The sequence below is a fragment of the Delphinapterus leucas genome, chromosome 2, assembly GCF_059928025.1.
Source record: "Delphinapterus leucas isolate spDelLeu-1000000601 "Yukka" chromosome 2, BTC_Dleu_Yukka2, whole genome shotgun sequence".
NCBI lineage: Eukaryota > Metazoa > Chordata > Mammalia > Artiodactyla > Monodontidae > Delphinapterus > Delphinapterus leucas.
Window position 1 is genome coordinate 148,596,022 of NC_143130.1, and position 24,281 is coordinate 148,620,302.

Sequence of the window (24,281 nt, forward strand, 5' to 3'; positions counted from 1 at the left end):
GTGAAGACCCAGTTCAGGCTTCCCACCCTCTACGGATGCCTTGATTCCTCTTGGAGCAAAAATGATAATGCTGATAATAATTAAGGACAGCAATGGCTAACACTCACATAGCATATACTATATACCAGGCACTATTCTAAGTGCTGTGTAGAATTCATTTAACCCTCCTCACAACCATATGAGGTAGGTATTTATTTTATTATTTCCATCAGGTTCCCAGATGAGAAACCTAAGGCCCAGACAGGCTTAGTGACTTGCCCAAGGTCACACAGCCAGTAGGTAGAAGAGCTGAGACTTGAACTTGGGTGGTCTGCCTCCACCGCACTGTACTTTCTATGGGTCAGACATGGGCACAGCACTCACGTGAGTTCCTTCACTTAACCATTACAACAGTAGGGCAGGGCTCCCCTCGCTTTATCCAGGCCCCCAAGCTGATGATGGCAGAGCTGGGTTCCCTGTTTCTAAAGCCTGTGCCCCTGCCCCTCCGCTGGGCAGCCCATGGGCTCTGCACTCTGCACCACAGCCCAGGCATCGCCGGGCTGCCTGGCTGAGGCCCCTGTCCCGCTCAGAAGGCCAGCACGAGGGCTGGCAGCTGAGAAGGTTGGGGAGGGGCTTGAGGAAACGGCAAAGGGGCAGCAAGCCTGGCTGGAGCCATCACACGGGCAGAGGTGGAAATCTCCACGCCTCATGCGAGATGAAGCAGAACCAAGCCCCACCCAGAGTGCCCACCACCAGTCCTTCCTGGCAGCCTTGCGGTCAGCCCCACCATCCACAGTGGGAGAGTTTTAAAAGGCCCACGTCCACTGTAAATATCAAAAGATAAACCAGCAGAGAGAGGCGAGAAGGCCAGGTCTCTGGGACACACACAGGCCCTGCGGCTGGGCTCAGCCTTCAGGGCGCCATCTTCCCCATGGACCAGAATCTTGAGGCCCCTCTGGGGAGGGCACCCTGAGCCTGAGGGCCTCCAGCCCGCCACGGCCAGGACTCGGTCTCTCGAGTCAGCTGGCTGCCCCTGGCCAGAGAGCGGGGTTTACATTACCATGTTGTAACCCATGGAGATAAGGCAGGCGCGGAAATCATCCGTGTCCATCATGCCTGTCTTCTTCTGTGGGGCCAGTGGCACCGAGACACAAGGAGGAAGGGCCGGCCGAGGGCCAGGAAGACATGGCCCAGGTGGCCAGAGGGGAGGTCGAGGTGTACGGTTTGGGGATCAGGAAGGGGACAGGAACGTAGGAGGTTCGATTGCAGATGCAAATACACATCCGGGGGAAAAGTCCACAGGAAGGAGGAAGACAGAGCAGGGAGATGCAAAAATCCGTCCACAGGATGGAGAGCGGCGAGGAGAGAGGAAGGTGGGCACCGAGCAGGTTCCCACGAAAGACAACCGAGGGCAGAGGTCGGAGTAGTGGGGGGAGGAGCCCGACACGGGCCAGGGGGGGACAGCAGGAGAAGACGAGCCCCGCGGCCCACAGGAAAGGGGAGACAGGGAGATCCAGACAGAGAGAGAAAAGAAAAAGGAGAAACGCGTTATTTCTCGCCCCGGACGCCACCCCTGAGCGTGCTCCATGCAGGAGGCGAGTACCTGGGGGTCGTTGCCAATATCATAACCCAAGCTGATGAGACAGGCTTTGAACTCCTCGGGACCCAGCGTGCCGGAGTGATCCTGGGGCCGCCGTGCGCCAGCCAGCGAGCCATGCGGTGCCAGGGAGGCGGAGGCCGTGAGGGGAGGGGTGGGCCACGCCCCGGTGGAGGGTAGTGAGTGTGGGGAGACACAGGGAAGAAGGCATGCGGATGGGGAGGGCGGAGGGTGGAGGGTCGGGGGAGGAGGGGAAATAAAAGTGCACACGGTTAGACACACAGACGAGGCCCAGGGGCCCTCTCCCCGGCACACTCAGCCCTGCTCCGGAAGGCAGGCCACAGGGGAGCACGGTGAGCCACAGGGGTTAGCAGCTGCCTCACAAGTGCCCAGCCCACCTCCGGCCCTGCTGCCCAGACCGGGCTTTCCAGGAGGGTGCCACCCACCCAGGCGCCTGGAGGGCAGTGAAGCAGGCAGGGGGGGTGGGCAGCACCTAAGACCATGCTCCCACCCCCTGTGGCCACCGCAAAGCCCCAGGGCAATGGGAGGGGCAGCCCACGCAGAACTGTCCTGTCCCAGAGCTAGGAGGAGAACCCAGGACTGACAACTCTGACAGCCCCGCAGTGTCCCAAAGGCTACACTGGGGTGGGAGGTGGGGGCGGGGGAGGAGGGAGCCCCTGCTCTGTCCTGAGGCAGAGGCAAGGGATGGTCCCCACAGCCAGGAGACAGCAGGCCTTCCCTTGAGGCTATGGCAGCCTGGCTCCCGGGGGTTGACTCCTGGTCGCAGGAGACCAAGGGTCGGGGTCAAAGGCTCTCTCCTTAACTCACAATGCGAGCACTGTCTTCAGGAAAGCGGGGAAGCTCATGGGACACCAGGACAGCTTCTAAGACTCGCTGTGCAGAGTCAGGGCAGGCTGACAGCAGTTCCTCCCGGCCACCCCCCCCCCCACACTTGCCCAGGAAGCAGGCCCACGTGCTGGGCGTTGCCCTCCAGGGCCCTGGGGCAGGAGGGACTGGGGATGCCCTAAGCGAGTGCAGGGGGCGGGGCTCACCCGGTCGAAGTGGTTGAAGGAAGCCCGGAACTCGTTCATCTGCTCCTGGCTGATGCCCTTGGCATCCCTGGTCAGGATCTGGTTCTCCACCTCGTTGATGGTCCTGGCGATGGTGGTGAGCAGCTGCTCCCAGCCCACGCGGATGTGCTGGGGGTGGGCAGGGCCTGTCAGCAAAGGGGTCCCAGGCCTGGGCCACCCCTGCCTACTCCTTCCCCTGACAACCAAAATGGCCAAAGCAATCGAACCAGGCCTTCTGTCCGGATTTACAGTGTCACCAGAGGGCAGGGGAACCAGGACAAGGACAACCCACCAGGACAGAGGACCCTGATGATGAAGGGGGAAGCACAGGAGGGTGGTGGTCCCTGCCCTGGATGGCAAAGACCAGAATGACCAGTGTGGTCAGGTCAGGAAGGAGGGCAAAGTTGGCAGCAGGAAAAACTAAAGGACAAAAAAGTGGGTAATTCCCTGAATATCCAACTCCACAACCTCACACACATGCCTTCACGGTCAAAACAAGTGGGTCATTTAGAAAGCAGATGCCAAGCCAGTGTTCGGAGGCCACCAGCCTCAGAATCACCAGGCTGTTTGTTAAAAATTTAGATTGCTGAGCTCCATCCCAGACCTAGTGAATCAAATTCTGGAGATGGGGCCTGGAAATCTGCATTCTCAACAAGCTCCTCGGGAATATTCAGAAGGCACTGAGGACTGAAGACCCAGAGCTCCAGGAGTGAGGAGAAGCGAGTAGCCCCTCACTTAAAAGCCAGAGTTGATCCTACTATGGCCAGTTTTCTTGGATGATGGGTAACCCCCCACCACTACCCCAGCCCAGGATGGTGAAACAGAAGGGCATCTGGGGCTCCCTCTCTGGAGAAGCAAGGCTGGTGCCACCCACCTCCATGGTGTAATTGGTGTGCTTGTTGTCGAAGATGAGTGCTTCCTGGATGAGCTGGTGGTCGCCCTCCAGCTGGTCGATCTTGGGCTTGTAGTTGACGATGCTCTTCTCGTATTGCCGCAGGTGGCTGAGCTGGTCCTCCAGGGTCCCGTGCATCTCAATGGAGATCCTCCCAATCTCCTGCTCACCCGGGAAGGAGGCCCTTGTCAGACCGCCCCACTCTGGGTCCCTGGGGTGGAGATTGGGGCCCCCAGGTCATTGACCAACCCCTCAGATGATTCTTGGCATGGAAACAGCATCATAAAGATAATGTTATCACCGGCTGAATATCTCCTGTCTCTCGGATACCTCTGAGCCTCAGGAAGGGGATGCAAGGTCAGTTGCTAATGTAAATGTTCACTCCTCTGGTCCAACTCCCTTCTCAAGCCTAATCCCGGCTACCATCCATCTCAGGCACTCTCCCACTGAGCTGGGTCCCTCACAGGCTCAGCGCACCTCACCTACCTTCTCAATGGCCGTGCTCCTGCTGTTCTGTTCCTAGGATGCCTGTCTTGCCCACCTCAATCCCACCTGTCTCCGTGGTCCAGGACTAGTCCCCGTTTCTGTCAGTCTTTCATCCATGTAAACACACCTTGCTTGTAAAGGCACCTTCTGTGCGCTCAGTTCAACTCAGCAAATATATCCCGAGCACCTACTATGCACAATGTGCTAATAAAGCAGGTGGGGGTGGGATGCAGGGAAGACACAAACATGAACTCGATGTGGTCTCCGCCCTTAAGGAGCTCAGAGGGACACCATGCTCTAACCCACACAGTGTCCCTTCCTTATCTACATCACCCCCATACCTGGCCCAACAATTCAGCAAAAAATTCCACGCTTGCCCAAAGCTCGGTTCTCTCTCTGGGGAGATCACCCTGTCTGACCAAGCTCACGACTCAGGAGGAAGGGAGACCTGGTCAGCCACATAAGCCAAAGGGCAAGCCGAGCCAGTCACCTAGGCACCGCTCCTTCTGTGGGAAGGACTCTTTAGTGGTGTCCCTGTGTGGGTCTTTGCTCTCAAACCAGACACCGGAATCACCCCACAGGCCTTCCTCGCATAGACTCCACCCCCACCCACAGGGCAGCAGACCAGACTCCACAGTCCCCACAGGTCCCGTCCCAGAGGAGACAGGGCAAGCCTGAATGACTGGGATGGTGCTGGGAAGGGTGGAAACCCTCTCCCTGCTCCCCACGATGGGCCCCACCTCCATCTTGGTCTGGATCCAGGGCCCGATGACGTTGGCCTGGGCCGCAAACTGCTTGCGTAGCCTCTCGTTGTGCTGCTGGCGGGCGTGCTCCTCCATCAGAGCCTGGTCCCTCCGAGGCACCAGCTGCCGTACCTGGGGCAGGAACAATCATGGGACACTGGGATGGGCCAGCCATCTGCCCTCACTTCAGAAGAGGAAATGGAAGAGCCGTGAAGGGAAGGGGCCAGTCAGTAATTGAGTGAACACGTTGACCTGTTCTAGAAATTCAGCCATTCGTTCACTTGACAGATACTGAGTACTTACTATGTGACAATGAAATCAATGAAAAGTCAGTGAAATCAACAACACACACAGACAAGAATCCCCGCCCCTCTGAAACTTACAGTGGCTCCGCCAACACCCCACCCAGCCCTTGGACTCACATGGTCCCATTTGCCGTTGATCTCCTGAGGCGTGATGGTTGTGTAGGGGTTGGTGCCCGCCATGTTGACGTGGTAGGTCTGGACAATCTTGGACACCTCGTTGTGGATGCCTAGGATGGCCAGGCGCTCCTTGTCAGCATCGGGGAGGGTGGCCTTGAACTGCTCATGGGCTGTGGTCAGTCCCTGGACATAGACGGGCATGCAGGAGAAGCACAGTGACCGGGAGGGAAGTCCCTCCCACTCACTGGTGCCTCCCGTGGGCAAGAGGAGACAAGGGAAACCTGCAGGCCCCAGGGTAGAGGTGGGTGGAGGGGCCACCGGAGGCCGGCCGCACACCAGCTGGGAGGCCCAGCGGTATCAAGCCAGGGCTCTCGCGGCTGAGCCCCAGGACGGCTGGGCTGGCCACGGGAAGGTGCCGACAGCTTCACCCTCAGGACTGGTGAAGTCAGCAGCAACCCCCCGGGGGGCGCTCACCACCCCACAGTCAGGTCGGGGACAAGGGGTGCTCCAGGTCTGCTCCTCGGGTGACCTCCCCCAACACACGTTCCTCAACACTTTGCAAAACCTTTTTCGTCTGACACTCTACAGCTGTACAAAAGAAGAGCTTATTGCTATGAAATGGGCTCCTAGATAATTGTTAGGTTAGAAATATAAGGCTCAGGATACAGTATATAATAAACTTTTTGCATTAAAAAAGGGGTGTGGAGAACATGTTAATAAATAAATGTGCTTGCCTATGCAGAGATCATGTGGTCATACTGCTCACCTCTGGGGAGGGGCACTCAGGGCTGGGGGACAAGGAAGGGAACTCATTGCTTAGCCTTTTTAGCTTTTAGATTTTATACCATGTGCATATATGACTGAGTCAAAATAAATAAAATGCAAAGCTTTCGAATCTATAACATCCTGGAGATGCTAGCCTCAGTCCTCTCCTTACAGGGGCAGTCCTGCAGGAGTGTGGGCCGTGGGCAGCTGGGGAGCCAGCCTCTGGGGGCGAGGGGGGAGGGCGGCAGCACACCTGGATCTCCTCGATAGTGTGCACGATGAAGGTGTCCTGCAGGTCCTCCATGGCCCCCTCCATCCAGTTGTTGAAGGGTGCAGCCCGCTTGGCATATTCCAAGTACAGCTGGTCAATGGTCTCCAGCAGTTTCTCTGTCCGCTGGGAGTGCCAATGGCATGGGGGTGGGGAGGTGTTTAGCAAAGTCATGTCAGGAATCACCGTGTCCCCCCACCCCTATTCCCAACAGCCTTCGAGATCCTCCCGGCCAGCCCAAAGGGGTTCAGGTCTGGAAGCACAAGACTAACTCAGACAGAAAGAACAGGCTCTCTCTGAGGTGCTGGTTCTTAATATGGGGTGTACGGACCACCCCTCAACTGAGTCACCCAGCCTGGGCCCCAGAGAGTACGGTTTGGAGAACAAGAAAGTTCTCAGACAGCTGGGGTGGAGCCGAGTACACTAAACTGGGAGGACGGGATATGATTAGGGCATCTCCATCAGGGCAAAGATCAAGTCCGGGGTCAATGTGAGCCTTCCACAGGCAGGCCAGGCCTGGGGAAGGTCCGGGGAACCCAGTGGAGCCTCTCAGCGCAGAGCAAAGAGAGTTGCTGAAGGCAGGCCTCTGCCTCCCTCAGGGGGCCTCACCTCCAGAGCTTCCCTCCGCTTCTGGGTTAGGGCCCCCAGATTGTCCCACTGGTCACAGATCCTTTGGCACCGGGCGTTGACACTGGGTGAGTCGTAATAGTCCAGCTCACTGGGAGGGAGGAGACAGGAGGAGTCAGATGACCCAGGTGACTTCCGTAGCCTGCTATCCTCTCCCTGGGGCTGGGGCGCTGGTGGCACTTGAAGGCCAGGTGTGCTCGCTTCATGAAGACCTTCCAGGACTCCCCTCCCGCTCTCAACTCCTTGGCTTTCAGGAGACCGCTGGCAGGAGACCGGCGAAGGCCAGTTCTCCTCTGCAAGGGCCCCCACCCCAACCCTGCAAAAATGCCCAATGACAGGAAGCCACTAAGGCCAGCCGAGAGCTCAGAGCCAAGACTTGGTCGTCCTCTGGTCCCACACCAATTACAGGTGAGGACCGAAGGCCTGGAACAGGACGGTCACAGGCTATTCCCCACCTGGGGGGAACGTCCTTAGCCTTCCGTACTGATGACTTTTCAGGCCACACTCCCACCTCCCACAGCGCCCCTGCGCCCGCTGGGCCGGGCCTACTTGAGCTCCTGCGCAATGGCGGCGATCTGCTCCACGCGGTCCTGGTGGGCGGCCAGGTCGCTCTCGAAGGCCTCGTGCTTCTTGAGCAGGGCCTTGATCTCCGAGAGGGTGGCCGTCTCGTAATCCTTATGTCGCAGCATGGCCTCTTTGCCTGGGGTCAGAGACAGGGCACGAGGCTGGGCGGGAGCCGGGAGGCCCCACCTTCTTGACCCCAACTACCCACCCCTCAGGGCCCGGAAGCTCCACTTCCGGTACATCCCGAGGAGGCGTGCCCTATGCGATGATCGATTATCTGCAGTTTGAGAAAGCAGATGTGCAACCGGAACACGCATCCACGATGGGGCGGGGGCGGGAAAGTCACTACTTTCCATGGAGCATGTCAGGGCCGTCGGGCGAGGTGATGTAAAAAGGCTATGCTGGGCCAGGAGGGAAGTTAGGGCATAACGTGAACTTGATGAACAGCGGGAAACGATGATCTATGCCTGTGGTATAACCAGGGAAAAACAAGCCAAGCCCCTCAGGGATACCCCATCTTTAGAGTTTCTCCAGTTATAGTTGCTGGTGCCCAGCAGCCCGGCAGGGACCCCTCCCCTCAATTACGCTCAGTGTGGGTAGCATGTCCAGTGCACTCTGCACATAAGCACCAGTGGCCAGGACCTTCTCCCATCGTCAGGTGCACTGCCCTCCCCTCTGAGGGGCAAAGGCGCACTTGGATTTCTCGGATTTTTGTTTGCCAGGAGAAAAAGGGGGTGAGAAATGACCTCCCAGACTGCTGTTAGACAATGGTTATCAGCTACCCCGGGAAGGAGCTGCTGCAGGGCAGGGGCTGGCCTGGCCTTGCCTGCACTCCCACCTCCTGTGTTCGCACCCATCAGGGATGCTCAGTCCCTCTCAGTAAACGAAGGCTGGTTTGTGAGGTGAGGGCTTCTTTCCTTCTCTTTACTCTTTTTTCTTTGTCAGAATAATAATATGACAAGTTTCGGGAAAAAATATCACAGATGAGCCTACTTATCTACTCCTTTTCAGTCTTGCCTTATATGGATGTTGTGTTAAAACCATCAGGTGCATATAAATAAGGCTCCTGCTTTTAAAATGCTCAGCAGCACGTCATCAGTTTCTGCTCTGGCTCCGGCGGCTTTTACATGAGCCGCTCTGATGGCCGCATGACATTCCGTCGCGTGGCCGAACCGTCACTGGCGTGACCACTCATCGCCCTACCATGGGGCGTTCAGGGCCCTCAGCTTGCACTACTGTAGATGGTCTCATCGCAAACATCCCAGACACGTGACTTCGGCCATGCTTAGGGTTAATTTTTTAGACAGTCTCAAGAAATGCAATTCCCGGGTAAGCGGGCAATAACACTGTCAAGCGTGAGTACGTGTGCCCAGCAGCTGTGCCGGCATCTACAGGCACGCCAGCACCTCTCATGACCTTGCTGGCGGCTGGCAAGCTGGCGGGGCCGATCCTTGCTCTGTACCTTTTGGCAAGCTGTTCCTTGGCTCCGGAGAGGACACGATAGGAGCATGTGGGTGAACAGGTGCAATTTCCACCATCCCCCTTCTACTCCGCACATCCACGCTTGGATAAACAGCTCCGTACATGCACAGTGGAATGTGGGGCAGCAACCTCATATCACTGTATACAAAGCTCAGCAAAGCCCCTCTGCTGAGTCAGGCACACACTCCTATCCCCAACCAAGCCGCGCTACCCCCAAGTGGCCGTCCCTACTCGTCTCCAGCCTAATGTCTGACGATCACAACAGAGCTGGGTGGGGGTGTCTTAGGGCACTGAGCTCCACTGGCCAGTTGGTCTGCCCCAGGGGCTCCAGCTGAAAAGGCTGCATGGCCCTAGGAGATCGGCAGCATGGCCCCCTCTCCAGCCCCAGCCCAGGTTCTGAGGAAAAGACCATTCCAGGTATGATCTTCTCTCCTTGGAGTTAACCTTAGCTGCCAACAAGCAGACATCAGACATGGCCCCAAGAACCTCCAGGTCAGAGTGATGGAGACACGCAGGTGCTAAGGCCAGGGCTCCAGGGTACTACAATGGGAGGCCAGAAACAGGAAAGGGGCAGGCATTGGAGGGAAGATATCAAGGGCTACCATTTACTGAGTGTGTTACATGGGCCAGGCACCCGACCAAGCATAAAATGCACTTATGGTGTGTAAGCATACAACAACCCCATGAGGAGGTATGCTGAGCTGAATAGTGTCCCCCCAAAACTCATGTCCAACCCAGAACCTCAGAATCTGACCTTATTTGGAAATAGGGTCTTTGCAGATATAATTAGTTAAGATGAGGTCATACTGGATTAGGGTGGGCCCTAAATCCAATGACTGGTGTCTTTAGTAGAAAACTGAGAGGCAGACTGAGTCAGAGAGACCCAGAGAGAAGCAGCCACGTGATGATGGAGGCAGAGACTGGAGTGATGCTGCTACCAGCCAAGGAACACCGAGGACTGCCAGCAACCACCAGACGTGGGGAAGAAGCATTGGACAACCTCCCCCTCAGAGCCTCCAGAAGGAGCCAACCCTGACGACAATTCACTTTAGGACTTCTAGTCTCCTGAACTGTGAGAGGATGCATTTCTGTTCTGTTAAACCACCCAGTTTATGGTAATTTGCAGTCCTAGGAAACTAATCCGGGAGGGTACATCATCACCTGCATGTAATAGACAAGGAAACAAGACCACTGGTCCAAGTTGCACTGCTTCAAGGTGGCAATGTCGGGGTTTGAACCCCAACCTAATTCAGGGAAGAAGAAATCATTATAGTGACAAGAATAATTAACACATATATAGCATTGTGCTATGCCGGGAACTCTTTTCCGTGCATCTAATGTATTAAGTCATTTAACCCTCATAAACCTATGAGGTTGGTACTATTATTGTCCCCACTTTACAGATGAGAAAACTGAGGCAACCAAAAGGCTGATGAACTTGCCTAATGTCAAGGAACTAGCAAGAGACAAAAAAAAAAAACAAATAATAAACAAGAAAAAAAGGAGTTGTGGCTGGTGGTTCAGCATGAAAGCCAGACCCTTGGAGTAGGGGGCAGGGGCTAGGCTGGCCTTACCATCCGTCCAGGCCTCGTGGATGGAGGCCTTCTGCCGGAACTTCTCTGCCAAGTGGTCGAGCCGCTCCAGCCTCCGGATCTCATTCAGCAGCCACTCCTCATAGCCCTTCTCTGCCTGCTCCAGGCAACCCCACGCGTTGTTGATGTCCTGTTAAGGATGGGAGGCACAGGGTCAGCCCGCCTGGCCTCCCGAAACCCCAGAGCTGCTCCGTGCCTTCCAGGAGGAGCCTCCTCCCCATCTCAGCCATCCCCGTCCAGCCCGCACGGTGTTTCCCAGGGCTCCCGGGCACCAGGCCTCCTGGACAGAGAGTGGGGCTGCCCAGCTACGGGGTGTTGGGTGTGCAGCTCAGTGGGCAGAAAGCCCAAGGCCCTCTGTGCTCCAGGACTGGCTTCTGACAGGATTCTGAGCAATCACAGGGCTCACAGGGCCAGCCAGGGAGACAGAGCAACAGACTGAACGAGGCAGACAGGTGTAGGAGCCTCCCAGCCTTCCCACATTTCTGGGTCCACTCATGGGCCCCAGCCTCCGGGCCCTGGGCAATAATAGCCTGGAGCCTGTAGGGACCCTGGCCTGGGTGAGCCAGCCAGGAGCTGCCCAGAGATAGTGACAGGTACTGAGCATAAACCCACAGGCCTTCAGACAGGGAGCCACTGACAGGGCCATCCCCTACAGTTAGCACAAGGGCACCCCTGGGCCGTGATGGCTGACCCAGCTCGAGTGCCACCCAGGTCCCTGCCATGTGCCAGGGGCCACACTGCATCCACCCAGAGGAGGGGCTCTAAAGCACAGAGCACCCTCCAGATAGCAGCAGCTCTGGCCATCTAAAAACTGCTGATTCATCCTGTGAAAGGATGCAGTTTTCCAAACTGCATGTACAACGTCACAGCCTTTTCCCTGTCCCCCAGAGTCCCCCCATGATCCTGCTTCCTTTTCCAATGCTGTCTGCATGCTTCTCCCCGTCCCTTCCATTCCTGCCTTATGTGCTCATGTCTCCTCATCAACTCTCCATTGCAAAGGGCAAAAGCTCTACCCTGTTGAATTTTAAATTTTCTTTTACGTGTTTCCCTGGCTCATAAAATTTCTCACGTTCTGCGGAGAGGGTAAAGAGGGAGGAATTACATAAAGTGACATAAATGAAGAAAATTTTATGACATGGAAACCTGGTCACAATATATTGTTGTTGCTTTTAAAGCAGCTTATTAATTAAAACATGCTTTACGATTCCCTTAAAAATTATATTTACAGAGACTAAAAGAATCTCTTTCCCCCCCAACATCTTTTAAGTTGATCCTGGGTAGTAAGATTATGAATAATTTCTATTTTCTGAATTTTGCTTATTTATACCTTTGAAATATCCTACCAAAAAATCTATTACTTAAGGTAATAAAAACAATTTTTAAGTAAGATTCCATGAAAGTGAATATTATCCTTATTGCTGTTATACCCTGTTTGGTTCAACATGTCAAGAGGGATTTTGTTTGCAAAGATGATTTTTCTGAGGGGTAGGGAGGAAGGTGCTGGGGGCAGATCCAAGTGGATGTTCAGGGGTCTGGAAGGGCAAGTCTGACCCGGAATGGTGAGGAGAGAAGGGGCTCTGTTCCTGGGGAGGGAGGGAACCCCACATGGCTGAGTGTGGGCTGGAGCCTGGGCGGTCACCTGGAAGGGAGAACTGGTCTCTGGAGCAGGGTGGGCAGGTAGAGAGCACACGCCCCCGCCCTGCCCCACTCACGATGCGGCATTTGATGGTGACCCGGCACAGCTCAGGGTGGGGGCAGTCCGGGTGCTCACCGAGACCATCCTGCCCTCGGAGGGCATGAAGGCGGGCCGGTTGCTGAGGCGCAGCTTGGTCTGCAGCGTGTTGAAGTTGATCTCCAGCTGGCACTTCTCCTGCACCTTGGGCGGCTTGTGCAGGCGCCGGTAGTCTCGGAAGTCCTCCAGCTTCTGCTGCATGGCGTGCATGGTGTTCTCGGGTACCCGGTTCTCCAGCCACGGGATGGTGCGGCGGATCCACTCCAGCAGCTGGAGGTAGCGGGGGAGGATGCTGGGATGGGGGCAAGGACTGGCCTCCCTCTCCTCCTGATGCTGGGGGGGGCACCTCTCCTGACGGCACACTCTTTCCCTACTACCACCCCAGGCCACTCGGCCAGGTTCCAGGGCATTCCCTCTGAGAATCAAAGGCCTCATGAAGCCTGGCCGCTAGGGTGTGTTAACCCACAGCCAGCATCACTCAACCTCCCTGCTCTGCCAAGGGGAGACCTGGGGGCAAGATGGCTCAGCTAAGAGCAGGAGACCCGAGTTCTATTTCTAGGTCTACTACCTGGCTGGGCCTCAGTTTCCTCATCTTATCATGAAGGTGTGAACACTCATTCCCTGAGGCCCCTGCCACCTGACCTTCTAGGATTCTAGAATGTGGGTCCCTGACTCAAAAAGGAAGAGGCTGGCCTCTGGGGCACAGGCAGGGATTGTTTTCCTCAATGAGGTGATGGAGGAGGAGTGGAAGTGATGAGAGGAAAGACGTGATCCCCTGCAGGGTACCAGGCACGTGGCCTGAACTAACTCATCTGAATGATGGCGAGAGCTACGTCGTCATGGGGTTAAGTACTGTGATCCTGCCTCAGGTGGCGGAGGAGGTAACCAAGGCACTGTGAGGTTCTGTGACTTGCCAAGGTGACCAAGGTGGAATGGTAGCACAGGGATTAAACCCAGGCACCTGGGCACCAGAACTTGGGTTGTCACTATGCTGGACGGCAGATCTGATCTACCGAGAGGCTGGGCTGAGCTGTTCAGAGGGCTGAATTCTTCTAAGGAAGAAGCAAGTGGAGCGCTAACCCAAATGCAGCCAATGGCAGAACAGCAAATCCAGTCCTGTCCCCTCCTGTCCCCTGGGTGGGCCCAGCTGCTAAGCTAGCCTGAGCCAGCACTGATTTCTCCCCCATTCACATCCTCTCAGGACCGCATACTCCTTTTCTAGTCCAAGCGAAACCCCCAGCACCACAGCACGCTCACTGGTCTCGAAAGGCCTCCGAGGTCCCTTAGCACAGCTTTCACTTGTTAAGCGAAAAAAAAAACAAGACCCAGAGAGGTGAAGGGATTTCCCAGGCTTACTCTCGGTGATAGAAAAAGCCTGGAACTCGGCTCTCCAAAGCCCAGATTGGCCCCGGACCCACCCTCTGCTTTCTGGGAGAGCAGAAGCAGAGCCGAAGCCGCCCTAGGAGGACTGCTGGGGATGAGGGATGACACCCAGCCTGGGGCTGTGCCTGGGCACAGATGTGGAGGTACAGGTTCTGGGGCCCCCTCGTCTCTCAGGGCAGGGTGGCGGGGCCTTGCTGGGGCCAGGCCGGGAGAACCCAGAGGGAACCCACATCGCTGGCCAGCTTTTCGTAGTCTTCCATGAGGCGCTCATTCTCCTGGTTGACGGCCAGCACCTTGCAGATGCGATTGGCGGCTGTCTCGGCCTGGCAACAAGACAGAGAGGGACACGGTCAGCCTCACGACAGCGGGAGCGCCTGGCACACGCCTGCGGTGACAACGTCTCCCCCCGCCCCTGCAGATCACGTGGTTGGAAGGCACCTCCCAAGACTCTGAATTCACAGGCTCCTCGCCATCCTCTCTGCCAGCCTGGGCCGAGTCCCACAGATCAAGTGAACCCAGACGGAGATCTTAGCGGCTGAACTGGGGGCCCCTGAAGAAGGGCCTAAGTTTGAGATCCAACATGTATGTTGGAAAGAAACTAATCCAATGACTGGTAGAATCGAAATACTCAGCTCAGGTGGAGGGGTGAGAAAATCCATGCCCATCCTGGAATTCCAAACTGGAGACCCTGGGACTCCCAAGGCTCAGGCTTTCAGACTGGCTTTGCCAACATCTTAGAGATGCAGGAATTCCAATCTGGGAGTCCTAGAATAAGGTGCTGATAAGGAGCGGGGCCTCTCAGGACCCCTGCAGAATCTCTCTAGGCTCCTGGCCCAAAGCCCAAAGAACTTTAAGAGAAGCTGCAGGAATTAAGGATCAACCCAGCACAGGCAGGATGTCCAGAAAGCAGGCACGGGCACCTCTGGGAAAGCTAAGCACACATTCCACACCGAGTGCTGGGCCAGCAGACACCCGATGTGGGCCTTGGTGGCAAGAGGAACTAAATAGGACTGAACGGCAATCAGATACAAAAGGCCCAGAAACCCCAGGGGACACTGCTTCTCCCGCTTAGAGGGCACTGTGCACCCGACACTGGCAGGGGCCAGGCGCTCCTAAACTCACTTTGCTCAGGTGATCTTTAAATGCAGTTCTTGTGCACATCCTAACCCAACTGCAAGGGGAGGGGAACTCGAAGCCATTTGGGGGTCCTGTGATAGGAAGATGGCCTAAGGGTGGCAGCAGATAACGCCAATGAGCAAACAGATAAGCATCCTGGGGCCCTGGAGAAGGGTGACCCTGCAGATGGCAAAGGTTTAAGGGGGAGAAAGATGGGACCTTGCGCCCGGTTGATGAACAAGACAAAACGGGTTTCAACTGCAGCAAGATAAACTGAGGCCAGGCATCAAGAAGTTCCTGAGAATGACGGTGCTTTGACTTGGGAAGGAACAACTGAGAAGATGTAAATGCTTTTTCATTGCAGAACTCTGCAAATAGAACACACGCCCACCAAATCATGTGATGCGTGGGTGACTGCCAGGTGTGTGTGCGAGGGGGCAGGATGAGATCACCAGGAAGGTTCTTCCAAGCTCCAAGCGAAGACACTGCACCCTCCAGGGCGAGGTTTCAGGGTGGGTGGGCCTCCAGTGGGAGAGCTGTGGGTGTGGCCAGAGGGGGAGCTGAGAGTCCCAGGTCTCAAGAAACTGAGACAAGCAGTCAATCCTTAGATCCTCACTCACTGTGCCCCAACCTAACTCTGTCCTGGAGATGCCAAGGCCACTTCTCACAGGACCATCAGGAACTCCTGACGGATCGTCCTTCCTCTAAAGAACCAACAAGCAACCATGGGGGATCCCAAGAGGCCACAAGGAGAGAAATTCCTTCCTGGAGCCCGTCCCAGAAGATGTGGGGCCCCGGAACGAACAGGGTCATGGGAACTGGGCTGATGTCCCCATGAAGCTGCCCCAGGAATCTGCCTGGAGTCACCGGGGCCACTTCCCTTGAAGGCTGGGGAGGGGACCCGGGGGAGGCCAGGGCTCTCCCGTGTGCTGACATGTGCGTAAGACCGTGGGGTGGCTGCAAAGCCCCCAGCCCAATGTGCTGATCAAGCAAGGAAGAATCACAGGTGGCCCCTAATCATCGGCAAGAAGCAGCTGCCACTGTGACGGCGAATGGATCCAGCCCACCTTCGTCGTGTTATCCTCCTGATCCACCTTGAGATCCTGGGCTCAGAGGCCGTAAGCTTTGAATGGATCCAGCCCACCTTCGTCGTGTTATCCTCCTGATCCATCTTGAGATCCCGGGCTCAGAGGCCGTAAGCTTTGAATGGATCCAGCCCACCTTCGTCGTGTTATCCTCCTGATCCATCTTGAGATCCTGGGCTCAGAGGCCGTAAGCTTTGAATGGATCCAGCCCACCTTCGTCGTGTTATCCTCCTGATCCATCTTGAGATCCTGGGCTCAGAGGCCGTAAGCTTTGATTCGTGTGTCAATTTGTGAACTTGGTGGACTGAGTGAGGCCTGTGCTCATGGGATTCTGGAAGACACGTCCTGCGGGCCTTAAGGGCCTTGGCCGTCCCTCAGAGGCCCCCGGGTCAAAGGGGGCTCCTTTTGGATGAAGTCTAGGGGAGTTCCCGGGTGGGCCTCCTGGGGACTTTTTATAAAGATCATCAAATGGGCTGAGAAAATATTTGATAGAAACAGGCCAAAGGATGACTTCCAAGTGCCAAAGGAAAAGATTACTAGAAATTTGTGTTGACCCTTCCACGGTTTTTTGTTTTTTATGACCCACTTTAAGGTGTATTGTTGTACACTGTTACACACTGTAATACAAAACAATGTGCTTAGTTTTATATTAATTATTTGTCTCTAAGTTATGGAGTACTAGCCCCGGAGCGCTTAGCCATCCTCAAGTGAAGCCCTCAGCTATTCCAGGCCAAAGCGCCTCTCTACTAATTAGCATCAAATTAGCCGGTAGGTGCGGTCTGGAGAGGAAGCAGCCTCAACGCCGGTGACATCCAACAGCCAACTGGGGCCAGATGACGCGCCGTGGCGCTGCCACCCGCCACCTACATCGTGCGAGTGCCACGAAGATCTCATCTGTGACATTTTTCGTCAAAAGTTTCCCAAATCTAGCTAGAATTGCCCATTTCCTTCCTCCCACAGCTTCCCACTGCCTAGTCTTTCTCCATGTCCCAAGTCAGCTCCCTGCCCTGGTGTCCCTGCCAGCGAGGACCCCAGACACAAGGGAGCCAACCCCGCGGCGCTCAGCCCTGACCCCAGCGACCGACTCTGGCTTTGCCCCCAGTCCTCACTCCAGGCAGCGGGACGGACGTGCTCTCCTCTGAGGCTGCACCGTCACACCATGAAGCGTCGCACAAGCCGTGACCACCTTCCTCAACCTTCCCTGAGCCTTTCAGTTGCAGATCCCCACCACTCAACCCTTAAGACCCTCAAGCTCCAGTGTCGCCTGCTCGAGAAAGCCTCCACATCCCGCAGCCCTGCAGCGCCCCCACCCCCACCCCGCTGCTCAGCTCTGCAGCAGAGCAGAGATTAGGCCACAGCATCACGAGCTTGTTTATTAAGAGTTTTCCCGGATGGACCATGAATCCCTTGAGGGCAGGAACGGGGTTTCTTTCCCTTAGAAGATTCACAACCAGCTGGCGACAAATGGAAGGCTGCGAACAGCATCATCTACTCCTAAAAGCATCCAGAACCCCCTACAGCAAGTCCGGTTCGTGCCCCAAAAGGCTGTTTCTCAGAAACAGTTCCCAATAGGCCATGAATGTTAAAGCAACAAACTACACAAACAAACGCTGGTTGCTCACAAGCCGTTCTAAACCCCTCCAGGGGAAGAGGAGGGGAGAGGAAAGCTGAGAAAGAATCAGAACCAAAACCAACACGTCAGACAGGAGTTGGTCCTCATCTGACTAGGAACGTCCATCACACACACTGGCATCCGTACAAGTGCAGTATCCACACAGGCACACAAACACATGTACACCTGCATGCACGCATGTATTAGACTCGGCTGTCTTTCTAGTTCCACCGCCCAAGGCTTGATAAGAGAAAGACAGTGAAGAGGATGCAGGGCACTGGGCGTGGGTTTCAAGGACACTTTCCCCCACTGGCTCCAGACACGGAGACAGTCAAGACAAGAAGAGTCTATGAGTCTGAAAGACTCCTCCTTCTTCCACGGGAGAGGGGCAAGATTCCCCTCCCACCGGCCTGCTGAGCTGTAAGCAACTGCCTGACTCCTTCGAAGTGGGATGGGAGGGGCAACTCTGGGTGAGGCTCCTGACCCAGGACGTGAGAGGAACACACCCCCATCCCCACCCCCCCACCCCATCCCCCCAGCTGGTGACCTTGTCCTCATGTATGGACAAAAGGAGCATGAAATGACTGCAACAGGGATGAGTGAGAGGGAAGAGGGCATGGGGGGAGGTGGTATGAGATTTGGGAGGAAGAAAAGCAGGCTGCTTCACACACACACACACACACACACACGCACGCACGCACGCGCGCGCACACACACACACGCACACACACACTCCCTTCCGAGCATCACCAGCCAGGACACAGGGAAGGCTTCAGAGACAGGGAAGGCCAGTGTCAACGGGCATGAAGCCCAGGAGAGAATCCTGCAGGAGCAGGGGAGGAGGAAGGAGAGCTGGAAAGAGGGGAAAGACCACGGCCGAGAGCTCAGCCTAGCCCTGGGTGCAGGCAAGACTCTGTGCGGTTCTCAGGGCTGGAGGCCCAGTGAGGCAAGTAGATAGATGGTGCGCACATCCTGCCCAAAAGGTGGGGTGTAAGAGGGGCCAGAAGAAGCTGACAAGAAAGAGCAGCAGCGGAGGTGGGACAAAGAGGAAGAAGAAGCAAGAGGCAGGCCAGAGAAGAGGCTGAAAAGGGCTGGGCCTCCTGGGGATGCTGGGACACCCAGGATGGGGAGCCTCCAGGCGGGGCTGTTTCCTGTCAGGCAGTACCCATGAGGCCTGGAAGGAAAGTGAGGAAGGTCTTGGGTGCCCATCCAGGCAGGGCATGGGGCACCTCTATTGCAAAACTGTCATACTTATTCTGTTAGAAGACATTTTTACTGCCATCTGCAAGATTATTTTTGTAAAAAATATTCAAATCTTCATGGTCTATGGTGCACACAGGGCACCCTTGGGTAGTATGCAACCTGCACCACTGTCCCTGGCAGGCCTGGTTGGGAAGGATCAGGCAGGACTCTGAGCCTCTGGACTAGACACGAAGGGGAAGGCAGAAGACTTCGCCCTGCCCTGGCTGCTGGGTAATTTGAGAGGGTAGTCTTGCTTAAGTAGATGGAGAGAGAGAGAGAGACGTGAGAAGGTGCTGGATATTTAAGAGAACAGGCAGGAAGCAGAGCCAAGAACTGTGCTGCTTGGGATAAGGGCTCTCAACTCAGTCCAGGGAAGGAGCTGAGACCACAAGCTTCTTTCCCGTTTGTGGCACCTATTATGCCCAGCGTGTAGGGACAGAGATGCAGGCCATCCAGAGGCTGGCATTCTCAGGCATCTTTAAGTGTCCTGGCCAAAGCTCAGAGAGCATCTTGCCCTCCTACAAGGGGCTGGGGTTGCGGTAAGGGGAGGGGGGCTTTTCTAATCCCGCCTTTCATTCCAGGGGCTGCAGTTCCAAGGGGCTGCGGCTGGAGTATCCAGGGCGGATGGAAGAGATGGGCAAAAGGGCGCTGGGAGAGAGGGCGAGGCAGAGGGAGAGCTCACCTTCTGCGCACCGAGAAGGCGTGGCAGTGACATGAAACATTAGGTCACATGGCCTTCCCATCCGGCCTTAGCGTGCCTACACATCTGCACAGAGAAGGAGAAGAGGTTGAGAGAAGAAAGTAGGCAGCAGCGGCGCAGAACAAACCCAAACAGCCATGGTGGACAGAGCACACAAGACAGACAGACAATGAGGGAATGGGCAGAAAGAGAAAATGAGATGATGGGAGGAGAAAGGGGCTGGGGTGGGAGAGAGATAGGGAAGAGGTGGGGAAAAAGGGGTGGGGAGGGGGGTGCTGGGGAAGGCTGGGCTGAGGGTTGGGGAGGCGGGAGCATCGCCCCATCATGCATTTCAAAACAGGCCACTCAGACTCCATGCAGAGGGTGGGAAATTTGCCTGAGTATGTGGCAGCTCCAAGGCCCAGAGCTGAGAGGGCCAAGCCTGTGGTCTGTCGTCATAGCGACCTGGAGGTTGTGCTTCTAGGGTCCTGTCTGTGAGGGGACCTGGGGGAGGGGCGCCTGCCACCCGAGCTAAGCCTGCTAATGAAAATATTCAAATCTTCAGTGTCTGCAGTGTGAATGATGCCTTTGTGGAGTGCAGAACCTGCACAACTGGACTTTAACCTCAGGCCTCCCTGGGCAAACCTGGGTCAGGACACGTGAAGTGTTCACCGCGGCCCACCCTTTCCCTTCGTCTCCCCAAGGGGTTGTGCAGAACGACCCCGCATGGGGGCCCCAAGCAAGATATAGAAGGCGCCAAGGCCCAACAGGGCTGTGGACAGATTTGCTGAACCACGCCTGGGAGCGGGAGAAAGGCGGGGGCTTCGTGACACCTCTGCAGAACAGGTCAGTGAGGACAGGAGGCACCTCCCCAGACCTGCCTCTGTAAGGGACGCCTGCTGCTCTGTTAAAGCTGTAGCTTCAACAGAGGTGGGCACAGAGGGGCTGCTGCCCACAGCGCTTCCAGGCCTCCAGAACCAGCCCTGGCTGATTTCACCCATGCCGCCCTTCCTGCTGAAGCCCGCCATCCGGGTCCCAGAAGGTGAGCGCTTTCCCAGTGTTGTCCGAGGCAGTAGAGGAAGATGAGGGAAAGCAGAGGGGCGGGTGGGAGAGGAGTTGAGCTGGAATGACATGCCACGTTGGCACCGGGGGCTGACTCTACCGAAGAGACAGACCATCGGACCCTGTCGCCAAGGAGAGGTGGGGAGAGGGGGGGGCGGGAGGGCATGGCTTGGGGTCTGGCATGAGGTGTGCTGGGCAAGGAAGGAGCAGGGGGCCCTGGGTACCTTCTGGGCTCCAGAGAAGGCGTGGTAGAAGCTGGACACGTAAGTCATGATGGCTTTCTCATCCGGACGGGCGGTTCCGACAATGTCTGTCAAGAAAAATCTGGAGTTAAAGCCAGCTGGTGAACACATGATACGCTTCCTGATGTGATGGGGAAAGCAGCTCTCAGAACCACCAAGTCTTCTTGCCAAGACGCTGAGCCTGCATCTAACCAGCCATCTGGTATCAGCTTCCACTTACGGGAATGCGAGAGGTAGAGGAAGGAGTGAAATGGTACCCGAGGAAGGAAACAGACAAACCAGAGTAAGGGGTACTCGGGACGGCTGGCCTGGGTTCTACAACAAGTTCAGTGCCAGGAACGAAAGGGGTCGGAGGGAAGAGAGAAGTGCGACAGATTAGAAAATACACAAGAAATAGAACAACGAAATGCCACGTGCAGACTCTGTTTGCATCTGGATCAAAACAAAGCAACTAAAAAGAAATAATGGGGAAATTCGATTCTGAACCAGGCAGCAGATGTATCAAGGAATTATTGTCAATTTGCTTGGTGTGAAAATTATTTTCTGATTGCATAAGAAAATATTGCTATTTTTAAGGTATGTAATCTGAAGTATGTAGTAGTGAGATGCTGTGATGTCTGAGACTTGCTTTAAAATATTTCAACAAAGAAAACAAAAGCGAAAAAAAAAGGAAGTGTGACAAAACCTCAGTAACTGTTCTATCTGGATGGTGGGTACATGGAAGCTAATTATATTATTCTCCCTGCTTTTGCATGATTGAAATTGACCTTACAACTTGACAGACATTGTCACAAACTATCATATCTTCCATCTATTCTCCTAAGGGCCCATCCATCTTTCCAAAAAGTCATTTGTATTTCCACAAGTGCCCTCTCTCCCACTCCCTTTCCCCTGTGAAGTCAGGTACGTATATAGACCCCAAACTCAAATCACCCCTTTGAGTTACTCATCACTGCAAGCTCCCACGGGTGTCCATGATGCACATGATAATAAACTTTTTTTTCCCTCCCCTACAACAACAAAGGACCACTGCACTCCACCCCGGCACCCACTACCCCGACTCCAAGACCAAGCTGAGGACCATGCTCGGGCCGCCCTTTTCGACACCAGCTACCACTTCTCCCTCCAAACCTCAGGGAATCTGTCTGTGGAATCCCTGAGAGACAACTGACCCCCTGGCTCCCCAGATGAAGACCAAGCCTTCTCCCTTCTGGCCTCAGGTGCGGGGCCCGCCCTTCCTGGCCGCTGGCCGCAGCCGGGAGAAGAGCCGAAGGCCCAGAAGGAAAGCGCCTTTCACCTTCTGCATCCAACATCTTGGGGATGTCCAGGTATTTCTCCGCCACATCGAAGGCCGTGTTCAGGTTTGTAAGTGGGTCGTCCTAGGGGGAGAAGAAGAAGGCGGCGGGTGAGAGGCACAAGAAGTCTCTGGCTACCCCCATCTCGATGATCACCAAGACTGGGGGTGGGGGGACTGCCACATGCCGTGGTGCAACGGAGAGCGCCACAACTACTGAACCTGCGCTCTACAGCCCGCGAGCCACAACTGCTGAGCCTGAGTGCTGCAGCTACTGAAGCCCGCGCACCTAGAGCCCGTGCTCCAGAGCAAGAGAAGCCACCACAGTGAGATGCCCAAGCACTGCAACAAAGAGTAGCCCCTGCTTGCCTCAACTAGAGAAGAGAAAGAAAGGAAAGAAGGAAGGGGAAGGGGAAGGGGAAGGGGAAGGGGAAGGGGAAGGGGAAGGGGAAGGGGAGGAAGGAAAGAAAGAAAGAAAGAAAAGAAAGAAAGAAAGAAAAAAAAGAAAGAAAGCAAGAAAGAAATGCAAGCTGAGACCAGGCACTGGCCTGGGAGCCATCAGTCTTGGCTTCTGGTTTCAGCTCCACCACCAGCCAGCTAGCTGGACTGGTAAGTAACCTAACCTCAGTCTCCCCGCCTGTTACTCAAGAGTTGGCCTAGGAGCTCTCAAGCCCCTTTGGCGCTCATATTCCGTGAAATTTGGGGCTCCTTCAAACAGCTACAGTCTTCTGACTATATTCTGGCTCTGCTATCTTCTCAAGAAAACGTATTGGGGATCGGTGAGGAGGTGGAGTAATCGGAACCCTCGTGCACTGTCGGTGGGATTGTAAAATGGTGCAGCAGTATGGAGGTTCCTCAAAAAGTTAAACGAAGAACTACTATACGAAGCAGCAATTCCACTTCTGGGTCTATTACCCCAAAGGATTGAAAGCGGGGACTCAAATAATTTGTACACCCACATTCGTAGCAGCATTACACACAATAGCCAAAAGGTGGAAGTAACTCAAACGTCCACTGACAGATAAACAGATATGGAATATTATTCTGCCTTAAAAAGAAAAGAAAAAAGAAAAGAGATCCTGAGACGGGGATACTACAACATAGACAGCCTGGAAAACGTTACGCTAAGTGAAATAAGTCAGACTCAAAGGGACAAATATTATATGATGCCACTTATACAGGTGCCTACAAGAGCGGTCAACTTCAGATACAGAAAGTAGAGTGCCAGGGACTGGCGGAAGGGGGAGTGGAGAATGATGGTTTGAAGGGTTCGGAATTTTAGTTTTGCAAGATGAAGAGTTCTGGAGAGTTGGGTGGTGGTGATGGGTACACACCAGTGTGAATGTACTTAATGCCACTGAACTGTGCACTTAAAAATGGTTAAAGTGGTACTTTAAAAATTATGTATATTTTACCAAATTAAAAAAAAATTTTAATGTGGAAAAAAAATCCATAACTTAGTCGGAGGAGTTCCTCGCTGGACCTCCCACTCGATTCTTGGTTCCCAGACTAACCCAAAGCAAATGGCTTTGTCAGCCTACCACTCAGCTTCCGCGTTTGCTAGGTGAGAGTCACAGGGTACAAAAGGATAAATCCATTCATCTGGGACGCGTTCAGGAAGAAACTGCTCAAAATAGAGAAGGTGGAGTCCTTCTGGGAAAGTCTCTGACAGCTTCCAGAATAATAAAAAACCACTGTCAAGCAGCAACAGTCATTTCCGTCCAGGCCCTCGGCCATCCTCAGGCCCCGGGTGCACACCCGCCTGCCCCCCTCGATTCCCAGGGACCGCCAGGCCCCCCACGCCCACCTAGAACGGGTGCCGGAAGGAAGTGCTTCCCGGTCACAGCCCTTGGCTCTCTCCTGTTCCCAAGCACCAGAGGCTCTGGCAACCTCTGTGCTTTCTGGAAAGAATCCACGGTTCAGTGGGAACAGGTCTGTACTAGGATTTGGGCTGGACTGTACTGTTGCTACTGAATTAAAGAGAAGGGGAGACAGACACAGAGAGACAGGGAGAAATGAAAAGACACAGAGAGGGACAGAGGGTGGGGAGAGGCTGGCCAGGAATGAGACAAAGGCCCCTGGACTCTCACCTCCCAAAAGGCTGAGGCTCCTGGAGTCGGGGGGTGGGGCGGGGGCTGAGACTGAAAAGCCACAGTCAGCACGGACCCCACTTTATATGGGGGTGGGGAACAGCTGTGCACTGGCTGGCTGCTGCCCACCCCGGCCGCCCAAGCAGGGACACAGGCACGTGCACACCTGTCACCACAGGGCATCGGCTGACCGCTAGGGCGGTACATGATGATCATACCTTTAAAAAAAGTCTCCGCCTCTAGGATTCCCCCACCTT

The 24,281-nt window shown here is 55.2% G+C and overlaps 1 protein-coding gene across 3 annotated transcripts in view; it reads right to left on the bottom strand.

Moving 5' to 3' along the window:
- ACTN1 (actinin alpha 1) overlaps positions 1 to 24,281 on the bottom strand; it is a 95,841-nt gene that overhangs the window by 2,941 nt on the left and 68,619 nt on the right. For 2 of the 3 annotated variants that reach the window (XM_022570283.3, XM_089907872.1), the window contains exons 7-20: positions 21,938 to 22,019; positions 20,623 to 20,708; positions 13,833 to 13,925; positions 12,259 to 12,489; positions 10,470 to 10,617; positions 7,399 to 7,549; positions 6,832 to 6,940; positions 6,208 to 6,348; positions 5,190 to 5,372; positions 4,765 to 4,899; positions 3,521 to 3,700; positions 2,629 to 2,775; positions 1,583 to 1,663; positions 1,040 to 1,105 (exon numbers count right to left, since the gene is read on the bottom strand). In XM_022570283.3, the coding sequence (XP_022425991.1) occupies positions 1,040 to 1,105; positions 1,583 to 1,663; positions 2,629 to 2,775; positions 3,521 to 3,700; positions 4,765 to 4,899; positions 5,190 to 5,372; positions 6,208 to 6,348; positions 6,832 to 6,940; positions 7,399 to 7,549; positions 10,470 to 10,617; positions 12,259 to 12,489; positions 13,833 to 13,925; positions 20,623 to 20,708; positions 21,938 to 22,019 (1,833 nt within the window). The remainder of the gene's footprint in view (positions 1 to 1,039; positions 1,106 to 1,582; positions 1,664 to 2,628; positions 2,776 to 3,520; positions 3,701 to 4,764; positions 4,900 to 5,189; positions 5,373 to 6,207; positions 6,349 to 6,831; positions 6,941 to 7,398; positions 7,550 to 10,469; positions 10,618 to 12,258; positions 12,490 to 13,832; positions 13,926 to 20,622; positions 20,709 to 21,937; positions 22,020 to 24,281) is intronic. The other variant, XM_022570284.3, reaches the window with a different exon arrangement.